Here is a 19,219-nt window from a genome sequence, read left to right as displayed (position 1 = left end):
ATTCAGAACTTCAAGAATTCTGGCCTTTCTGCAAAGGGGCTTAGACTTGGGTCTTTGTCTTGCCTCCCTCAAGGTTAATATGTCTGCCTTGTCGGTGTGGTTTCAGCACAAGATTGCCTCTATACCTGATGTACACATTCATTTAGGGTGTCCCCCCAGTGGCGCAATGGGATCTGTCTCTTGTATTGAAAGCTCTTCAAGAGTCTCCCTTCGAACCTCTTAAATGGTGGTCCTCAAATGGCTCATGGCCAAGGTCGTTTTCTTGCTGGATATTGCCTCTGCAAGAAGGGTCTCGGACTTAGGTGCTTTATCCTGTTGTCCGCCCTTTCTGATTTTTCATCGTGACAGGGCAGTTCTCGACCTGGTTACTTACCTAAGGTGGTATCTTCATTTCATCTTAACCAAGAGATCGTGGTCTCGGCCCTTATCTCTTCAGATTTGTCAGCTAAAGAACGTTCTTTAGATGTGGTTAGGGCTCTCCGTATCTATGTGGACCGGACTTCCTCCATTAGACAGTCTGTGAGCCCTCTTTGTCCTGTTTGGATTTCACAAACGTGGCTGGCCTGTCAATAAGCAAACTCTGACCAGATGGATTAGAATGGTGATTGCACAAGCTTATGCGCAAGCTGAACTTCCAGTTCAGCTGCAATTAAGGCCCATTTTACTTGGTCGGTTGGACCTTCTTGGGCGGCCCACCATGGCGCGTCCACAGAACAATTATGCAAGGTGGCTACGTGGTCTACAGTGACCACATTTCTTAGGTTCTATGCCTTTGATACCTTTGCCTCCCAGGATGTTTCCTTTGGATGCCGGATCTCACATCCGCTCATGTGTGTCCCCTTCTTTGAGTACTGCTTTAGGACATGCCCTATGTTTCCCTGTGGAAACCCTATGTACCCTGCTGCAGAAAGTAAGAGTTATGGTAGACTTACCATTGTTGACTCTCTTTCTGCAAAGTACATAGGGTCCAAAGGGCGCCCACCCTGACGCACCTAGCTTCTTTGGGTTTGTATGGCTTTAGCCACTGGTACCTTCTCCTGTTGTGAGATTGTGTTCTTATGTGACTAACATCTTCCTTCACTCTTGCCCGCTTCTTGCATTGGACTGGTTAACAAAACTGAGCTCACAGTGCCTGGAGGCGGGGTTATAGAGGAGGCCTCTGATGCATCTTGAGACAGCTAAAGATTTGCCTGTTGGTGCCTCTGGATCCAGATCCACCCAAAACCCCAATGTTTCCCTGTGGACCCTATGTACTTTGCAAAAAGAGAGTTAATGATGGTAAGTTTACCATTACTCTTACTATGCATAAATGTTACTTAAGAAAAATGTTCTCCTGCCAAGTCTAATGTCCATAATTATAATTTTATACTTTTTTTTTCTGTGCTTAACAATACGTTTTCCAGTTTCGTTGTCAATGTGAAAAAGGATACAATAAATATGAAGCTGGAATCGGGTGTCAGCCGATCGATATTTGTCCAACCAAGAGCAAGTGCAGCATATATGCTGATTGCATTACTGTTAGCCCAGGTGTAATGAGGTGAGTGGTTGCTTTAAGTGCTATTTGTAAAATGCATGTACTAATGACTTTCATAATCACCCATAACCTATTAAACAGATGCATATGCTGGAAGGGATACGTTAGTGACGGTCTTGAATGCCATGGAAACATCTTAGACCGTATCAAAGAAATTAATAGAGATCCTGGACAATGGCAGGGGAAACTCTCCACTGCTATAAACCTGTTTGGTGAGTATTACTGCTGGTTTCTTTTATAAAACTGTATTATCCTAGTATTGCATGTAAACAGCCAAGATACTGTATGTCATAATTACAAGTTCTACGGTCAGATTATACTAGAAATAGTATACTTTGTACATACCTACATTGCTTCTTTTAGTATGGTTGTATAAGGACAAAGGCTTAATAGTGACAACTGATTGACAAAAGCTTAAATCATATCTAAAATAACTATATTGTTTGTAAGCAAAGTAGTATTTAACATAAATATAAAGCTTTCAATTTTAAGATACAAGCAAAAGAAGTTACATTTTATCCAGTTGTTTGCCATTATAATGGTAGCAGTTACGATTAAACTGATTATTTTCAATTACGAGTTTCTGCAGAGCAGCTTCTGTCAGTTTCATGGAGAACTGTTCTCGATGCTGAGTATACGTTGGCAGATATATATCAGGCATTCAATTGAACTGCTGAAATATCGTGGGTGCGCTGGCAGGTGTGTACACACGATATGTCAACGACAATGCTCAGAGACATACAGTACTGTGCAAAAGTTTTAGGCAGGTGTGGCAAAAATGCTGCACAGTAAGAATGCTTTAAAAAATAGAAGTGTTAATAGTTTGTTTTTATCAACTAACAAAATGCAAAGTGAATGAACAGAAGAAAAATCTAAATCAAATCAATATTTGCCTTCAAAACAGCATCAATTCTTCAAGGTACACTTGCACACAGTTTTTCAAGAAACTCGGCAGGAAGATTGTTCCAAACATATTAGAGAACTAACCACAGATCTTCTGTGGATGTAGGCTTGCTAAAATCCTCCTATCTCTTCATGTAATCTGTCGAAGTCAGAAAAATGTCTTAATGCACACTGCCATATTTGCACCGCACACTGGTCCGTGCTGCGCATGCGTACGCTCTCCCGTGGAAGCGCATACCCGCAATAGCGTGCACTCGCACGCGCAGTATGCGCATTTACGGTAGAGTTTATGTGATCGTAGCGTGCGACTCATTCGTTACAAATATTCACAATTAATGTATTTCATAGATCATGTTCCCCTCAATAGTTTCTGTAAGTTTGGTTTAGATAGAATGTCCCTGAGCGGAGGAATCCCTCTTTGTATTGCACGAAGGGTCTAACAGGAGTCATACAGCAGTGTTTGATACCCATCGGAAGAGTATTTAATTAGCAATATTCCGGTGTTGGTTTGGAGCGTATTAATCGCTCGTGCGAATAGTTATGGACATAAGAAGTTTATGTCCATTTCTATGATTTGCACATACTCAGGTATGCGGCGGGAAACCCAGTTCCCCACCCACCTGAGCTGTTGGAAATCAGCACAGCCCACCTGTATGAATCAACCTATGACCTTTGGTTACAGTACAGGGCCGAATTCCTGTGTCCAATAAACTGTAGGATTGTAGGGACTAGGAGATTGCATTGTGTGTGGGGCATAAATAGGCAGACCAACCACATCCAGCTCTCACTCTCTCATCAACGGTTATCTGCTGATAATCGGGAGCTGGATATCGAGGCGCTGGCGATCATACCCTTTGTGCGTAAGTTCTCTCCGTAATCATTGTCTTTCTGTGAGCCAATTCCTCTCTCTCTCTCTGTGTCTATCTCTCTCTCTCTCTATTTTCTCTTTTCTCTCATATCTCCCCTAGACTAAAACTTTATAGTATTGTATTGTATTGTGTTAGACCAGGATAGTATTGTAGTTTATCCCTTAGTTAGGTGTTTGGTTAGGAAGTCTTTGTTATATTGTAGTGTATCATTTGTACTGTGTTACTCTTTTACAAGTATACTAGATATAATACAGATAATAGGCTTTGGAACCCTAAATCAGTATTTGTGTATTTACTATAGTGTTAAGTGTTCATTTGAGCGTCGGTGACGCTCAAACAGCTTTGTAGGTAGTCAGGTTACACAAGGTTGCATTTACACCCTGTACTCACATTAAGGTATTCTGTGTGTTTCATTGGTATAAGGTTTAATATCAAGGTAAAGTGTTGTAAGCGTCTGCATCGCTGGTGACCTCCTCGTGGTCTCTAGCGTACACTACGTAACAGCGAATCTTTCCCCTAGACTTAACCAATAACGTGTCCTGTGATCACTGGGCCGCGAGCGAACGTGACGCTTGAGCGTCTCGCCTACGGCTGAGCGATCGCTACGCAGATAGCGTACCATTACGGTACTTCATAAGTAAACAGCGTACAGTGTTCTTAGCTTCATAAGGGTTGGTTATACGACAAAGGAATTTAGCATTGTCAATTGCGGGCTCGCCCGGTCCTTTTCACATCTGCACTAGGTAGATCAGCAGACTTTATCCCCCAGCAAAAGGGTGGGAGGTTGTCTCGCAGTTGCTGACGGGATAAGCGTCTGCTTCGCTTAGGTAAAGAGTGCTGAAGGAACCCGGTAACCGGAAGTAAGAACAAAACGCTTGTGTCTTTTTAAAACTGTTTATTTTTTTCTTTTGTCTTGCATACGCACGCATATATATACCTGCATTTCTTTTCACTTGTGTATTTCATTTTTCGTATATCACTATTCCTGTTTGCCACATTTTTATAGTTGATAGAAAGGGCTAAAAGGAGATTTGCTGTTATTTAATAATAGAGGTAATAGTTAAAGTATAGAACAACACACGGCTTGTCCGAGAGACGAGGCAGCCAGTGTGCAGTGTGGATTGCGGTAGATGATCAGGGATCATCTACATTGATAAAATATATATTGTGTTACGGTGGATCCTTTGCATTGCGTACACGTGTCGCTAACAAAGACTAGCGTACGCAATCCAAAAGGCAGACGCACGCAGCGTACATTACGCAACGTAGCGTCTGGTTACGCCCACGTAGCTCAAGTTGTGATAAAGTTGGATTTTAGCGCAAAGCGATAATTAACGCACAGCGATAAATAACGCGAAGCGGTAAATAACGCAAATCTATTTTTGGAAAATCTGAAATTTAGTTTAACAGATCCTGCTCCTAATTGGTAACACACTTGGCCTGAAGACAATTTCTGCGCAGAAATAGATATAGAAACAAAAGTGTACATGTGTTGAGTGAGTGTGTTTTGTATACAAAAGTTTATACAATTTTAAAGGTGGAACCAAAAGGAAAGTCGGGTACTCGTAAAGGGACATACGTGTAAGTGACATATACGGTGGCTAGGGAGGCATCCCTGGTTAAATAAATATTTGAGCATTAGAGTATAGCGGACCATAAGGTAACAAGACCAGGAGGTCATAAGGTAAAAAGGTCCACTATAAAAGTCCAGTGGCACAACGCCTGGGGTGTTGGTGCAGAACCCATATAGGCCATACAAGCTCTGGTTGAAGGAATCGCAGCCGGAAACATCGATTCCATTAATCTTTCAGTACATGACAAATAGTGCTCGCGTACTGAACGATTGGACCGCACGTAATTGTGTGCAGTAGTTAGTAATCTGACCTCATACCATTAGAGAAAAGTGGTCACAAACGCTACTTGTACATTCTGACGTGATTTGTGTAATTTTTTTATTTTTGGAAGGGAAGTTCGCTGGTCACTCAGGAACTATCTAACAACCCCAACTTTACTGGAAAGAGTAAGTGTCCTGCGGGTAACCCTCATATGTTCCAGTAAACTGAAGGTTCCATAGGGGCCCTGTATCGAGTACGCCAGCACCATATCGGTGTGATCAGGTCGTATTGGTCGAGGTGGGCGAGTGAGTGGGGTACTCGGTAAACCGCCACCGCCGGCCTACTGTGGAGTAATTTGGTTGTCTGTAAAGGCTTGCTGAAAACCTTGATACAGAAAATCCAAGGAGGACTAAGCAACACCTACAGACGATGGGGGCCAGTTGCTCAGGTAGGGGGCGATCAACCCAGGTTCAGGTTGATTCGGAGAACCGACCAGTCGGGTCGGCAAGATACATTATGTGTGAAAAATACGGTAGTCACACAGAGGTTTTATGTGATGAATGGGAGAGAATGACTGTACAAGACAGGGACAAGTTCCCAAGAATAGGTAGCTTCAGTCCAGATGTGTTACAAAATTTAAGGAGGAGGATATGTCTCGTAAAATCATCAAAGAGACGAATTCAGCATCATGATTACTTGCAGTTATGGCACCAGGAAGGTGAGATACAGAGAGGTTTGGCTCTGGCGGCGGGAACTGGGGCGGTCAGGAAGCTGATTGCCACAGCTCCTCCTCCACCATACATTGCAGGAGAGAGGTTGATTGCGGAGAGAAAAGCACAAAGGTGGAACAATAAAAACGCTCTTAGCAACTGTAATATAGATTATAAGAATAAGTGTAATAAATGTAACAATGATTATTGTAATACTGTTGAATGTACAACTATTAACCCATGCAAGTCGCACCCCATGTTAAACTTTCCTCAGGAATACAAACAAGAAAGTGAGCCCAGAACGATGTCGGCACCTCTTCCAGAAGCCATCCTACAAGACATCCAGGTGGACGCGACCAAATTGGTAAAGGCAATAATCAAACCCCCTAACGGAGGGTCAGGTGAGGTCGTGTCCACAGGTACGTACAATGTTTTATATCACGCACAAACAAATGTACCCCATATTGTAAGACCAAAACAAGGTGATGTGATTGAGTTTAGTCCTGTCAGGGTGATCACAGTCCCCAATGGGAAGACTGATGATCAGGGAACCATTCCCGTCAAGGACAGTGCAATGCGCCATCCCTGGTCCCGGACAGAATTGAGATCAATCATGTCTGATTACCCAGATCCTAGGAAAGATCTAACTGTATGATCAAAGATTCACAGAAGGCATACCAACCCCCTAGACATGAAAATGAGCAAAAGTTATGACACACCAAATTACAAGCAGGGATCACATAGGAAGAATTTTGGGCCACACCCATGATATGTGGTCAGGAAAGGTGATCATTAGGACTGATGGTAAGCCTGAGGTAACGGTTAATGAAGTGGGAGGTCATTCCCTGAAGACACAGGAATGACCGGGTGAAAAGTTGTAAATGTATTCGTGAAAATCTTTTTCTCTTTTCTCACTCTCTATCCCCATCTCTGACGAGTATTGGTAAGAATTCACACATTGCATACCCACTTGGTCCTTGCAGAAGTCTACCAAACCCCAGCATGACCTATCCGCCACTATGTATTCTGGCCAGATACAGACAGTGGAGTAATGCAAGTGCTGGTGGGGAGGGACTGCTCAAGGAGACCAGTAGATACATAGATATGACAGCCTAATAAGTCTGACAATGTTTTTCTAATGCTAACAATGTTTTCTTACAATGTTTAAAAATGCTTTGTTTCTCTTTTCTTATTGATGGTTATTGTCGAGTTATGTAATGTATATATGCACATGAATTGTTCTCTATCTCTTTTGTTTTTTTTTATTTTCTCTCTCTTCTCACTCATGTTTCCATGGTTTAAAGATGGTATGTCACCCCTCAGTTGGACCAATGGTAATGCCAGATTTTTTTTTTTCTCCTTACAGAAAGATCGCCGGTTAGGAAGGAATATTGCATCGCCAGAATGTTCGTTTGGAAGACTGAGAGACAGCACCTTTTGAGAGGACAGCAGAACAAGAAGAACAACAAAACGAGAGAACTTATTATCGTAACGAGTTCTCTCCCCCTCAAACTGATTTTCTTATACCCCCTTTACAAATTTCTTCTTTTCTCCTCCTGTAAGATGGACTTGCCCCAAGAGACTGTGATATGGATTTTCCTGTTGACCATGATGTTGACCAGAGCAGTCTGTTTCGGTGAGAGTACCAGTGAGGTCGAGAAAGGATCCAGAAAGGTCCTGATGACTGAGACGGAGGTGTAAATTTCCAATAGCAACCCAATCACCAAGCAAAGGCGAGTACCGGGCACGATCTAACAACCATGTTATTTGTAAACAACTGTGAAGGAATGTTAGTTCAAAAAGAAAGTTGTATCTGTAGGCTCTGTAACAAAGAAATGCCAATCTAGTTTTAATATCCATATGGACCGGCATCCATTGAGTGACTATCACTCCTTAGTGGGTAACGTATTAAACAAGACCGATTGTTGGGTATGCTCTCAAGTACCTCAGGGTCACAGCAAATCAGGGCTAGTACCATTTCCTTTAACGTTAGGGGAGGTACTTGAGCTAAGTGGTGGGAGACCGGTGGACCGGAGGTTTAACATCTCCAGCCCTCCTAGTTTGAAGCTCCACCAATACCATGTGGATAGGTCCCTCATATGTTTTAACATCTCCAATCCTAGAAAACCGGGAAATTGGGAAGTGTCATGGAGCAACCTTACCATGACCTTTTCACACAGAGCAGATAGAATGCCTACAGATACAGAGCTCGTACGCCACATAGCCAGTAGAGGAAAATCTTTTCGGTATCGATATACCTTAGGAAATAGGATTACTAAAGTTGGAGAGGTATCACCAGGATACTGTGCACATATCGTACAAACTGATACGTGCATTAGACAGATGGAAGAATTAGGGTCAGGAGATTTCACCTGGAAGGTTTGTAACATGGTCATGTCCTTCTCCGTCCCTTATGTTCTCCCCGATGATGCATATTTCATATGCGGGAGAAAGGCGTACAAGTGGCTTGCCCCAAACTCTGAAGGATTGTGTTATATTGGAAAAGTATTGCCTGAAGTGATGACTGTAACACATGACAAAATGAAAGACATACACCGTGGTGCCCAAGCTCCTTATACTCACACTCACTACGAACACCGAGTTAAAAGACACCTGTCAGAAAGGTTAGAGCATCCGGCCTCTGATCTTATCCATGAATCCACCGGGATTCAGGTTCTGGTAGCGTTAGATTTCACTCGTACCGCTCGAGGAGTGATGAATTATAAATACATTTCCGCACTCGCCAATTTGTTAGATAATATCACTGAAATGTATGATGACACGTTTAGATACACCGGAAGAGAACTCCAAGCTTACAAAACGGAACTAGTTCAGCATAGGATGGTTCTTAATTACCTTACAGCAGTAACAGGCGGATATTGTGTTACATTGGCAACACAGTACGGCATAAAGTGTTGCACGTACATCACAAATAGTACCGAGGATCCGGTAGAGGTCATAGACCAAAAGATGGATGATATTCTGCAATTAAAATGGGAATTTCGTCGAAAACACAATCTCACCCTTGTTGCTGTAGGTAATGAGCTGACTGGTTGGGTGTCATGGTTGAACCCGCGAAATTGGTTCTCCGGTTTGGGAGAGTGGGCTCAAGGAGTCATAATGGATGTTGGAAAGTTTCTACTGTGTATCTTGGGTGTCGTTATATCGATTGGATTGATATTTAGATGCGGGCAGGCTTTGACGAAGTGTAAACAAAGTACGAAAGTGATGAGCTTGAGGAGTGAGGAAACTGTAATTAACCTGGATTTGATTTATGACCCAATGCTAGAAACCATGACGTAATGATGTAATGAGTATACGGTCCGTCTTTCACCCATTTCTATGTTTTCCTCCGAGGTACAAAGACCCACGTAGACGAAGGATTTGATGAGCCAAGGGGCCGACAACGGAAAGATGGAAAGAGGAAGAGCAGACGACCTGATATACAAGATTTTGATGGACAATGCCATGGGTACCCCAGTTTCCCTAGGAACTTTAAAATCACGCTAGCCCAACATTTTTTTGTAAATCCATGGACGTTGATTGCTTTACTCACGATTTATGAGCAAAAGCACAAAGAAGAAGACTCCAAGCAAATGACACCAATCAAGACCTCAATCGACGAATGTACATTTCCCTGACATAGAATATCATTGCATTTTCCATAAGTGTTCTTTATCTTCATCTCTACAACCCTCAGGTAATGACACACATAGTCGATAGGGAATACAGGCACAGATATCAGCAACCACATACCTCCCCCATTCATGTATCATCAACTAAAATGTGCATCCCCATTTTGTTGCAACCACAGCCGAAATGAGCTCGGTAGAGTTTGACAGCCCATCCACAGACCCTTAGTACGGGATAAGAAGGAATTCAAATGTATACTTCGCAATACCTCGAAGCTTGATTTACCACACGTACGGCACGATGATACATGACCCCCCCAAACATGGACTCATACACACATGCTTCTACTTTCTCACTAGGTCATACCCTCTTCACACCTTCTCCTCTCTCCTCCCCTACCCAACCATGGAAATCAATTAACCCCTGACTTACATTTTTCTCCTTAAATGTTTTGTGGCAGTTATTATTGACTGCCAAAGGGTGGACTGTCGAAGTCAGAAAAATGTCTTAATGCACACTGCCATATTTGCACCGCACACTGGTCCGTGCTGCGCATGCGTACGCTCTCCCGTGGAAGCGCATACCCGCAATAGCGTGCACTCGCACGCGCAGTATGCGCATTTACGGTAGAGTTTATGTGATCGTAGCGTGCGACTCATTCGTTACAAATATTCACAATTAATGTATTTCATAGATCATGTTCCCCTCAATAGTTTCTGTAAGTTTGGTTTAGATAGAATGTCCCTGAGCGGAGGAATCCCTCTTTGTATTGCACGAAGGGTCTAACAGGAGTCATACAGCAGTGTTTGATACCCATCGGAAGAGTATTTAATTAGCAATATTCCGGTGTTGGTTTGGAGCGTATTAATCGCTCGTGCGAATAGTTATGGACATAAGAAGTTTATGTCCATTTCTATGATTTGCACATACTCAGGTATGCGGCGGGAAACCCAGTTCCCCACCCACCTGAGCTGTTGGAAATCAGCACAGCCCACCTGTATGAATCAACCTATGACCTTTGGTTACAGTACAGGGCCGAATTCCTGTGTCCAATAAACTGTAGGATTGTAGGGACTAGGAGATTGCATTGTGTGTGGGGCATAAATAGGCAGACCAACCACATCCAGCTCTCACTCTCTCATCAACGGTTATCTGCTGATAATCGGGAGCTGGATATCGAGGCGCTGGCGATCATACCCTTTGTGCGTAAGTTCTCTCCGTAATCATTGTCTTTCTGTGAGCCAATTCCTCTCTCTCTCTCTGTGTCTATCTCTCTCTCTCTCTATTTTCTCTTTTCTCTCATATCTCCCCTAGACTAAAACTTTATAGTATTGTATTGTATTGTGTTAGACCAGGATAGTATTGTAGTTTATCCCTTAGTTAGGTGTTTGGTTAGGAAGTCTTTGTTATATTGTAGTGTATCATTTGTACTGTGTTACTCTTTTACAAGTATACTAGATATAATACAGATAATAGGCTTTGGAACCCTAAATCAGTATTTGTGTATTTACTATAGTGTTAAGTGTTCATTTGAGCGTCGGTGACGCTCAAACAGCTTTGTAGGTAGTCAGGTTACACAAGGTTGCATTTACACCCTGTACTCACATTAAGGTATTCTGTGTGTTTCATTGGTATAAGGTTTAATATCAAGGTAAAGTGTTGTAAGCATCTGCATCGCTGGTGACCTCCTCGTGGTCTCTAGCGTACACTACGTAACAGCGAATCTTTCCCCTAGACTTAACCAATAACGTGTCCTGTGATCACTGGGCCGCGAGCGAACGTGACGCTTGAGCGTCTCGCCTACGGCTGAGCGATCGCTACGCAGATAGCGTACCATTACGGTACTTCATAAGTAAACAGCGTACAGTGTTCTTAGCTTCATAAGGGTTGGTTATACGACAAAGGAATTTAGCATTGTCAAATCCCAGACAGATTAGATGACGTTGAGATCAGGGCTCTGTGGACTCCTTGTTTTTCTTTACGCTGAAGATAGTTCTTAATGACATTGGCTTACCTATACTTACCTTCCCCACTGGCCCATAACCCTAACCCTCCCTTTCCGTAGCCTAAACCTAACCTTCCATAACCAGATCCCGTTCAGTATGTATATTCAACTCTAAAGGTGTGTACACATGGTGAGATCCTTGCTATGCCCAATTTTGACTATGCGATTTCCCTTGAACTCCCCCAGAGCCCAGATAGCACAGATTGTACAGATTTTGACTATCTGTACTTGAGACTTTGTCTATGTACGATTTTGACTAAGTGCCAATTTTTACTATACTTTGTACTAGATAGTCAATATTGACTTGCCCGCACAGTCTATCCAGCCTTACGATACTGACCCCGCGGAGTGCACATCGGCATCAAATCAGGATTGCAAGCTGCCAAATACCTTGGGATGTGCACTAACTTTCCTTAAAATTTTGACTATATAGTCAAAATCTTACAGATTTATCTCACCGTGTGTATGCATTTTAACAGACATTCAGCCACTGGCAGTGGTGACAACTGTCTGGATAGCTCTAAGTATGGGCACTTTTACTTTTTGCTGGATAAATGTCCCTATGTAATCCCCGTGAATGACATACACCATAATTTATAGTAAAAGAGAGACATTGTTCCTTCCAAACAAGATTATTACCTAAAGAAACAACAAAGGAGAGATCTTCTAGAATGGAATCAAATAATCATCAATAAGATGTTTATGATTCTGAGTTGCAGTATCCCATATAGTAGCAGACACGTAATTTAAGTGTCACACAGATGCCTAGTGTGCTCCCGTATAATAGTGATAGGAACATATACAGTAGTTTTGCCTGCACACAGTATAAGCAGTATAAACCCTGAGATCCTTCCCCACTGTATAAATACTGTCTGTTCTGTTGTCATAATGTCAATATGAAATTGGTCTCAACAGGTAAACAAAACCATTACTAAATCACATGTTACTTTTTCCCAAAGAGGCATATTCGTGGCCACTGAGTTCACTGGGACCGTTCACTGTTTTTGTACCTATAAACCGAGGCATCAAAGGGAAATATGTAAGTATTTTTATGTAAGTCTGTTTAAAGGTATTAAAAGCAATAGGTGAACAAGTTACATATGATGTGCATGCTATACTCTTACTTCATAACATCCCCAGATTGATAATAAGGGCAGATCAGGCACTTATCCATCCTAGTCACCCATGCCAAGCTAATTTATGTGGGATCACAACCCTTGGTTTCAAAATCAGGATTCTTCTGCAATAAAAACAAAAGTGTCTGCTGACAGTTCCCTGTACATCAGTATGGAGACCTTTAAATATATTTTGTTCTTGGAGTATTTAGGAAAATACATGTCACAGAGTAATGATTTGAATTAATATTAGTTTACCTGCCATATGTACTTGCTGTTTATTACGGGTCACACCCATGTCCAGTAAGCATGATTTGATGGTAGTTTCTGGGCATAAGTGTGCGCAGGGGGGGTGCCTGGTGCGCACAGGAACCCCCTAATGTCTGGAACCCCGATCTCACATGCCTGATGCAGCGATCACCGAGCAGGCTGATTACTGTTCCCTCTGCGCTGCATCCTGTCAGGACTGCATTACTGACCGGACACCAGAGTTAATCAAGGGTGCCACTGCCACCGGCTTTCAAACTCCCGGCTCCACCTCCATGTACAAAAACAGCGTGATGTGACGTAAATACGTCATGCTGCTCGCACGCCCACCCGTCACACTTGCCACACGCCACCTCTCTCTTTCTATGCTATGCCAACGTCAGCCACTGATGAGGATCAGCATGCAGTCAGTGTTCCTCTTAGGAAGACAAATTCAATACTGGCAGGCGGTCTGTAGCAGCATTGACACGTCACTCGTTTTTCCAGCAGTAGCAGTACTAGTCTGCGACTGTCAGTGTCAGTGAGTGACTGCAGCTTGCAGGGGAAAGAGAGGGGGAGCCAGACCAGGCTGAGGAGGAGCAGTGTAATTGCAGCGAGTGCCATCAGGGGTGTTTGTTTGGTGCACACCACAACATCTGACAATGTATCTGCTTTATTAGGATTGGTACAAGGGTGGATACTTTATATTGCGTTGACCGTCAATAGATGGTGCTAAACACGCCCAAAAGGCGGTGCTAGACACACCCCTCCGACTGTGCACCCCCTAATAAAATTTGCTGCGCACGCCTATGTTTCTGGGTGTATTTATTTTATAGACCCATCAGGGTGCAAGGCTGGGGAAGCATTATTCAAGGAGAAGCATTTGTTTTCATTTTAATTTCTATTTCATTTTCATTTGTTGCAACTTGTTTTGCTATCCTCCTAACTTTACTTTCCAGGTGATGCAATCACAATAAACAAAAAAAGAAGAAAGAAGAATAGCCAGTGATACCCACACAAAATTAATGACAAAATTACATATATGGGATACTGTACATAGCGCAGGACATAATCTCCTATAGACTGAATTGGATATGTAATATTTACCATATTCAGTCTATAGGAGATTATCTCCTGCGCTATATATCCCATATATGTAATTTTGTCATTAATTTTGTGTGGGTATTATTGGCTATTACTGACACACCACATATCCGATTCAGCTTATAGGAGAATATCTCCAAATTTTGTAATTCTTTAATTGTCTGTTTTTCTTATGTGTCTTACACTAACTGTTTATAAAGATTTTAAACCTGATATAATAAACTAAATATTTGTTAATATTTCTACACTGTAGTCTTCTATTGCATTTAAGAGTGCACCCAAAAAAAGAGTCTTCTTTCGTCTTTTTTTGTTTGTTCAGATATTACACTGACTTAAGGGGGGTACTCACGGAGCGATCGCTGCTTAAAATCTAAGCAATCTAACTATATTGCTTAGATTTTAAGCAGCAATCACTCCGTGTGTACCCCTCACATCGATAGCGATGCGCAGCCCCACGCATCGCTATCGCTGGTGCTAGATTGGAATCTAGCAGGTCGCTCACTTCACGCGCTGGGTGAAATTAGCGCCCCCGCACGCTCAGCACACATCGCGCTGTGCTGAGCGGGGGGAGAGATGTGTGCTGAGCGGTTCGCTCAGCACACATCTCTCCCTAGATCTGCCCGTGAATTAAGGGTGCACCACCAATTTGAACACTAAGAGTAATTTTGCTCTCATTATTGTACAATTTTGGTCTCCTTGAATGCTGATTAGCATATTATCTTTGATCAGTGCGGTATCCCCTACACTTCCTTAAATGCAAGCACAATGCCAAAGGTCTTCATACATTGTGCATTAATACTATACATAAAATGTTTCTGATTTGTACATTTAATACTTTTTTTTTTACCTGTAAAATATTTTAGCAACAGCCATTTTTGACAAAATATATTGGCGGTGCTGCGTGTTGTGGTTTTCTTTGCTGTATGTAAACTACTATTTTTATATATTTTTATATTTTTCTGTTCCGTGACAGATACAGAATGTTATAGCAAACAAAGAAAATGCGCTTTACTTTATTAAACTTCATATGATTGCTGGGCAGCTGAATGCTGAAGATTTCAACAGCACTGATTTAATTTATACACTGACTGGAAAGTCGGGAGAGGTAACAGACGTGGTAAGATTATTTAATACTTAGCATCCACTAGGATGCTTTCTGTATTGTATGGTTGTCACTGAGATGCAGGGTATATTTTATGGGATGCAGTTGTTATGTTGGCGGTTGGGATCCTGGCGGTGAGGATACCGACGTCGGAATTCTGACCTCTGACAATGACGCCAGCCGGAATGCTAGCTAACACAGTTATTCCCACTCATGGGTGTCCACAACACGCATAGAGTGGGAATAGAACCTGTGGTAAGCGGGGTCGGTATGCTGGCCACCAGGTTCCCGACCGCCGGTGTATCAGCCTCAACCCGTAACAATCAGAGTCTACATAAAGAATTTGATAATGATTTGCTGGAAAAACAGAAAATTCTAATAGCTTTGTGTTCTAGTTGATGTACCTTGGAGTTAAGACTGAAACCATCTTCTATATAACTGTGCTCCCTCACTCGCTCGTTATTGTTAATAAGCAAGAGGAAGACACCACTCTACAGCTCACTAGTGTATTGTAGCCTGTGGTCACATTTTTCTAGGAAGGATTTTATAGTGATACTAAAGCATCCTGATCCTTATATGACCCTCCTCACCTCAAGCGACAGGCTCCAATCATTTTAACAAAGAAATGGAGGTTCTTAGCGTCAAATGAAGTTTGATCAACTGATTAAAGTGACCCAAGATGCCTTAAACCAATTACAGTAAAACAATCCCGCTAATGTAGTTAGTCAGGATGCATCAGAAAAACAGAATATGCTAAAGCTGGGTACACACCTATACAATTGTTGACCCGTTCTCCCGATAACGTGTGAACAGCAATTGACCTCACAGGAGGTCACAGCTGGATACACACACAGCCCAGCTGATCTGGAGCGTTTTACCCGATCAGCTGGGGGTCAAACAAGTGTGTACCCAGCTTTAGCTACAGATTGCCAGTAGCAAAAGAAAAACAATACTTTGGGTGAAAACGGGGCTGTTTTGGGGATTTTGCTTCGCCTGTCTGAGGCAGGTGAAACAAATTCCCAATAAGCCGCGTCTCATGCCAGCTTATCTGAATATCCCCCACTGCCTGAAGCTCACATATGCAGATTGGATCAAAACTGAATGACCAAAGTGCTTTGTACCAGAGCATTGTTTGAATCTGAGCAAATGAATCTGTTATCCACAATTTGTCATAGACAGTATCACTTGCAACATTATTCGAAAAACCTGCTTCCAGGTTCCATCACCCATGCTGCAATACCAATGACAAAACCAGTGGTGGAGTATGTGGCAACCATCCGCGTGTAGTTATCCTTAATGTTAACCAAATACTGAGAAATTCCTTTTATGAAAGATCATTTTATGTTCTTGTCTCATATCTGTGCCACTAGCTTACATTCTACAGCGTGGAAATTAATATTTTGAGCCATAATTATTACAGACTTTAAAAATCCACGTCCGTTTTTTGACAGTTTTTATGGTATTTAGGAGCAAATGGCCAACTGTCATTTGCGCTCATCCACTACCAGATTTTCATTCCAACTGTCCAGATCTGAAAATAAATCTTTAGGTGTATGGGTAGCATAAGAGACTATGTCTATATGCCCAAGCATCTGAAAACTTCCCCTCATTTCGCACATATCCCCTTGCTTGCATGAAGGCTAACCACTATGCAGCTTTGCTATAAGAGGGTTCTCTGAAGGTGATTGGGATAATACCTAGGACACAATGCTCCTATCAGAACCAGCATCAAAATGGTCAATATCGATAACTTATTCTTTCTTACAGCAACATATGAAACATGAGGAGGTGCGTTTGGGGATGAGTAAATGGGTCCAGTTCTTTTCCTCATTAACTTGAGAAAATATGTTAAAAGTGCTCCAATTGTCTAGAAAATTGTTACCAGTTGCGGTGGATTTATATAATTATTTTGTGCCCTGGACCATTTTCTGAATTATTTTCCATTCACCTAAATATTATATATATATATATATATATATATATAATAAAAGTAGCAATGGAGGCGGCACTCTCTGGACCTTTATCAATAAACTGACACTGTACCACCACATACAGTACTAACGTTTCGGATAATTTAATCCTTCATCAGAGTACAAAAGCAAACATAACATGGACTTACCTATATAGATACCAGCCACCAGTGATACAAACACACCCAGAGCGCGGCATCCCGGCAGCATGCAGTCGCCCTGACGTCACAGTGCAGCGCCCGGCGTCAGGCTTTCCGCAGCCGTCCAGGTTGCCTAGGAGACAAGTGAAACAGACACAGTGTTACTATGTAACACAGCGCGTCCGTACAAACACCCATAGTGAGAAATTGACAAGCAGATCAAAAGGATTTTAAAACATGCCACTTTTTGTAGAAACATGAACTATCAGTCCAATATTTCTAGGTAACAATGGAGTTAAGCAATAGTACAACTAAATATAGCCGTATTTACTCAGTAGAGCTGTCTAATATGAAGTTCATAAATTCAGAAGAGGCATGTGTTAAAAAATCTCAGTCCCATGATCGCTAGGAAAAAATGAAGTAAGTAGAAACACAGAGACATTGAACCTGAACCAGAGAGCGAGCAATACACCATCCTAATAAATATAGTTAAGGGAGAGACAAAAATCTGATACAGATAAACAGGAGCAAGAGAATCATATTTAAAGAAAGCATGTCAATGAAAGATGTTCATTCAGTCCTGCTGGGGCAATGGTGCCCAAATTGAAGATCCATCTTGCTTCTAGTTTCAATAGGGCTTTCTCCCTATTGCCCCCTCGGATAGATGCTGGTACGTGATCTATCATCTTGTACTGCATTGAGGCCAACGAATGCTTATGTTCTCGAAAGTGCCGTGCAACCGGCTGGTCACAGGCTTGTCCATCCAATGCTTGTCTAATGGAGCAACGATGAGCAGCCATTCTCTCTTTAAACTGTCGTGTCGTCTTCCCGACATACAATAGCCCGCAAGGGCATCTGATAAAGTAAATTACATACCGACTGTTACATGAAAAGATATGTCTGATGTAATATATCTTTCCAGAATGTGGATGTACAAAGGTGTTACCCCTTTCTAGATAACTACAGGTTACACACCCTGTGCAGCGGTAATTGCCTGGCTTTTTGGAGAGAAAATGTTGGCTAATAGGTTTTGAGAAAGAGGTAATGTCTGTACGGACAATGCGGTCTCTGATATTCCGTCCACGGCGATAGCAGGGCATAATCGTACTATTCTTTAAAGAGGTTAGACCAGGATCCTGACTTATCAGAGGCCAGTGCCTCTTAGCTGTCCCTACAATATCTTTACTCGCTGTGGAAAAAGTGCTTACAAATGGGAAAGCGTCTTTATTCGTCTAATGGCTGCTCATCGTTGCTCCATTAGACAAGCATTGGATGGACAAGCCTGTGACCAGCCGGTTGCACGGCACTTTCGAGAACATAAGCATTCGTTGGCCTCAATGCAGTACAAGATGATAGATCACGTACCAGCATCTATCCGAGGGGGCAATAGGGAGAAAGCCCTATTGAAACTAGAAGCAAGATGGATCTTCAATTTGGGCACCATTGCCCCAGCAGGACTGAATGAACATCTTTCATTGACATGCTTTCTTTAAATATGATTCTCTTGCTCCTGTTTATCTGTATCAGATTTTTGTCTCTCCCTTAACTATATTTATTAGGATGGTGTATTGCTCGCTCTCTGGTTCAGGTTCAATGTCTCTGTGTTTCTACTTACTTCATTTTTTCCTAGCGATCATGGGACTGAGATTTTTTAACACATGCCTCTTCTGAATTTATGAACTTCATATTAGACAGCTCTACTGAGTAAATACGGCTATATTTAGTTGTACTATTGCTTAACTCCATTGTTACCTAGAAATATTGGACTGATAGTTCATGTTTCTACAAAAAGTGGCATGTTTTAAAATCCTTTTGATCTGCTTGTCAATTTCTCACTATGGGTGTTTGTACGGACGCGCTGTGTTACATAGTAACACTGTGTCTGTTTCACTTGTCTCCTAGGCAACCTGGACGGCTGCGGAAAGCCTGACGCCGGGCGCTGCACTGTGACGTCAGGGCGACTGCATGCTGCCGGGATGCCGCGCTCTGGGTGTGTTTGTATCACTGGTGGCTGGTATCTATATAGGTAAGTCCATGTTATGTTTGCTTTTGT

The 19,219-nt window shown here is 42.3% G+C and overlaps 1 protein-coding gene and 1 long non-coding RNA gene across 3 annotated transcripts in view; one reads left to right on the top strand and one right to left on the bottom strand.

Annotated features, from left to right (window-relative positions):
* Positions 1 to 17,357, bottom strand: part of LOC134932929 (uncharacterized) — a 209,744-nt gene extending 192,387 nt beyond the window's left edge. Inside the window, exon 1 of the long non-coding RNA XR_010179534.1 lies at positions 17,176 to 17,357. This is a non-coding gene — a long non-coding RNA (uncharacterized LOC134932929). The remainder of the gene's footprint in view (positions 1 to 17,175) is intronic.
* Positions 1 to 19,219, top strand: part of STAB2 (stabilin 2) — a 285,642-nt gene that overhangs the window by 56,553 nt on the left and 209,870 nt on the right. The window contains exons 9-12 of one of the 2 annotated variants that reach the window (XM_063927783.1): positions 1,404 to 1,537; positions 1,616 to 1,746; positions 12,449 to 12,528; positions 14,928 to 15,071. In XM_063927783.1, the coding sequence (XP_063783853.1) occupies positions 1,404 to 1,537; positions 1,616 to 1,746; positions 12,449 to 12,528; positions 14,928 to 15,071 (489 nt within the window). Of the gene's footprint in view, positions 1 to 1,403; positions 1,538 to 1,615; positions 1,747 to 12,448; positions 12,529 to 14,927; positions 15,072 to 19,033; positions 19,193 to 19,219 lie in introns of those variants that run through there. The other variant, XM_063927784.1, reaches the window with a different exon arrangement.

Source organism: Pseudophryne corroboree, chromosome 6, assembly GCF_028390025.1.
Source record: "Pseudophryne corroboree isolate aPseCor3 chromosome 6, aPseCor3.hap2, whole genome shotgun sequence".
NCBI classification, from domain to species: domain Eukaryota; kingdom Metazoa; phylum Chordata; class Amphibia; order Anura; family Myobatrachidae; genus Pseudophryne; species Pseudophryne corroboree.
This window is presented reverse-complemented; position numbering and strand designations above follow the sequence as displayed.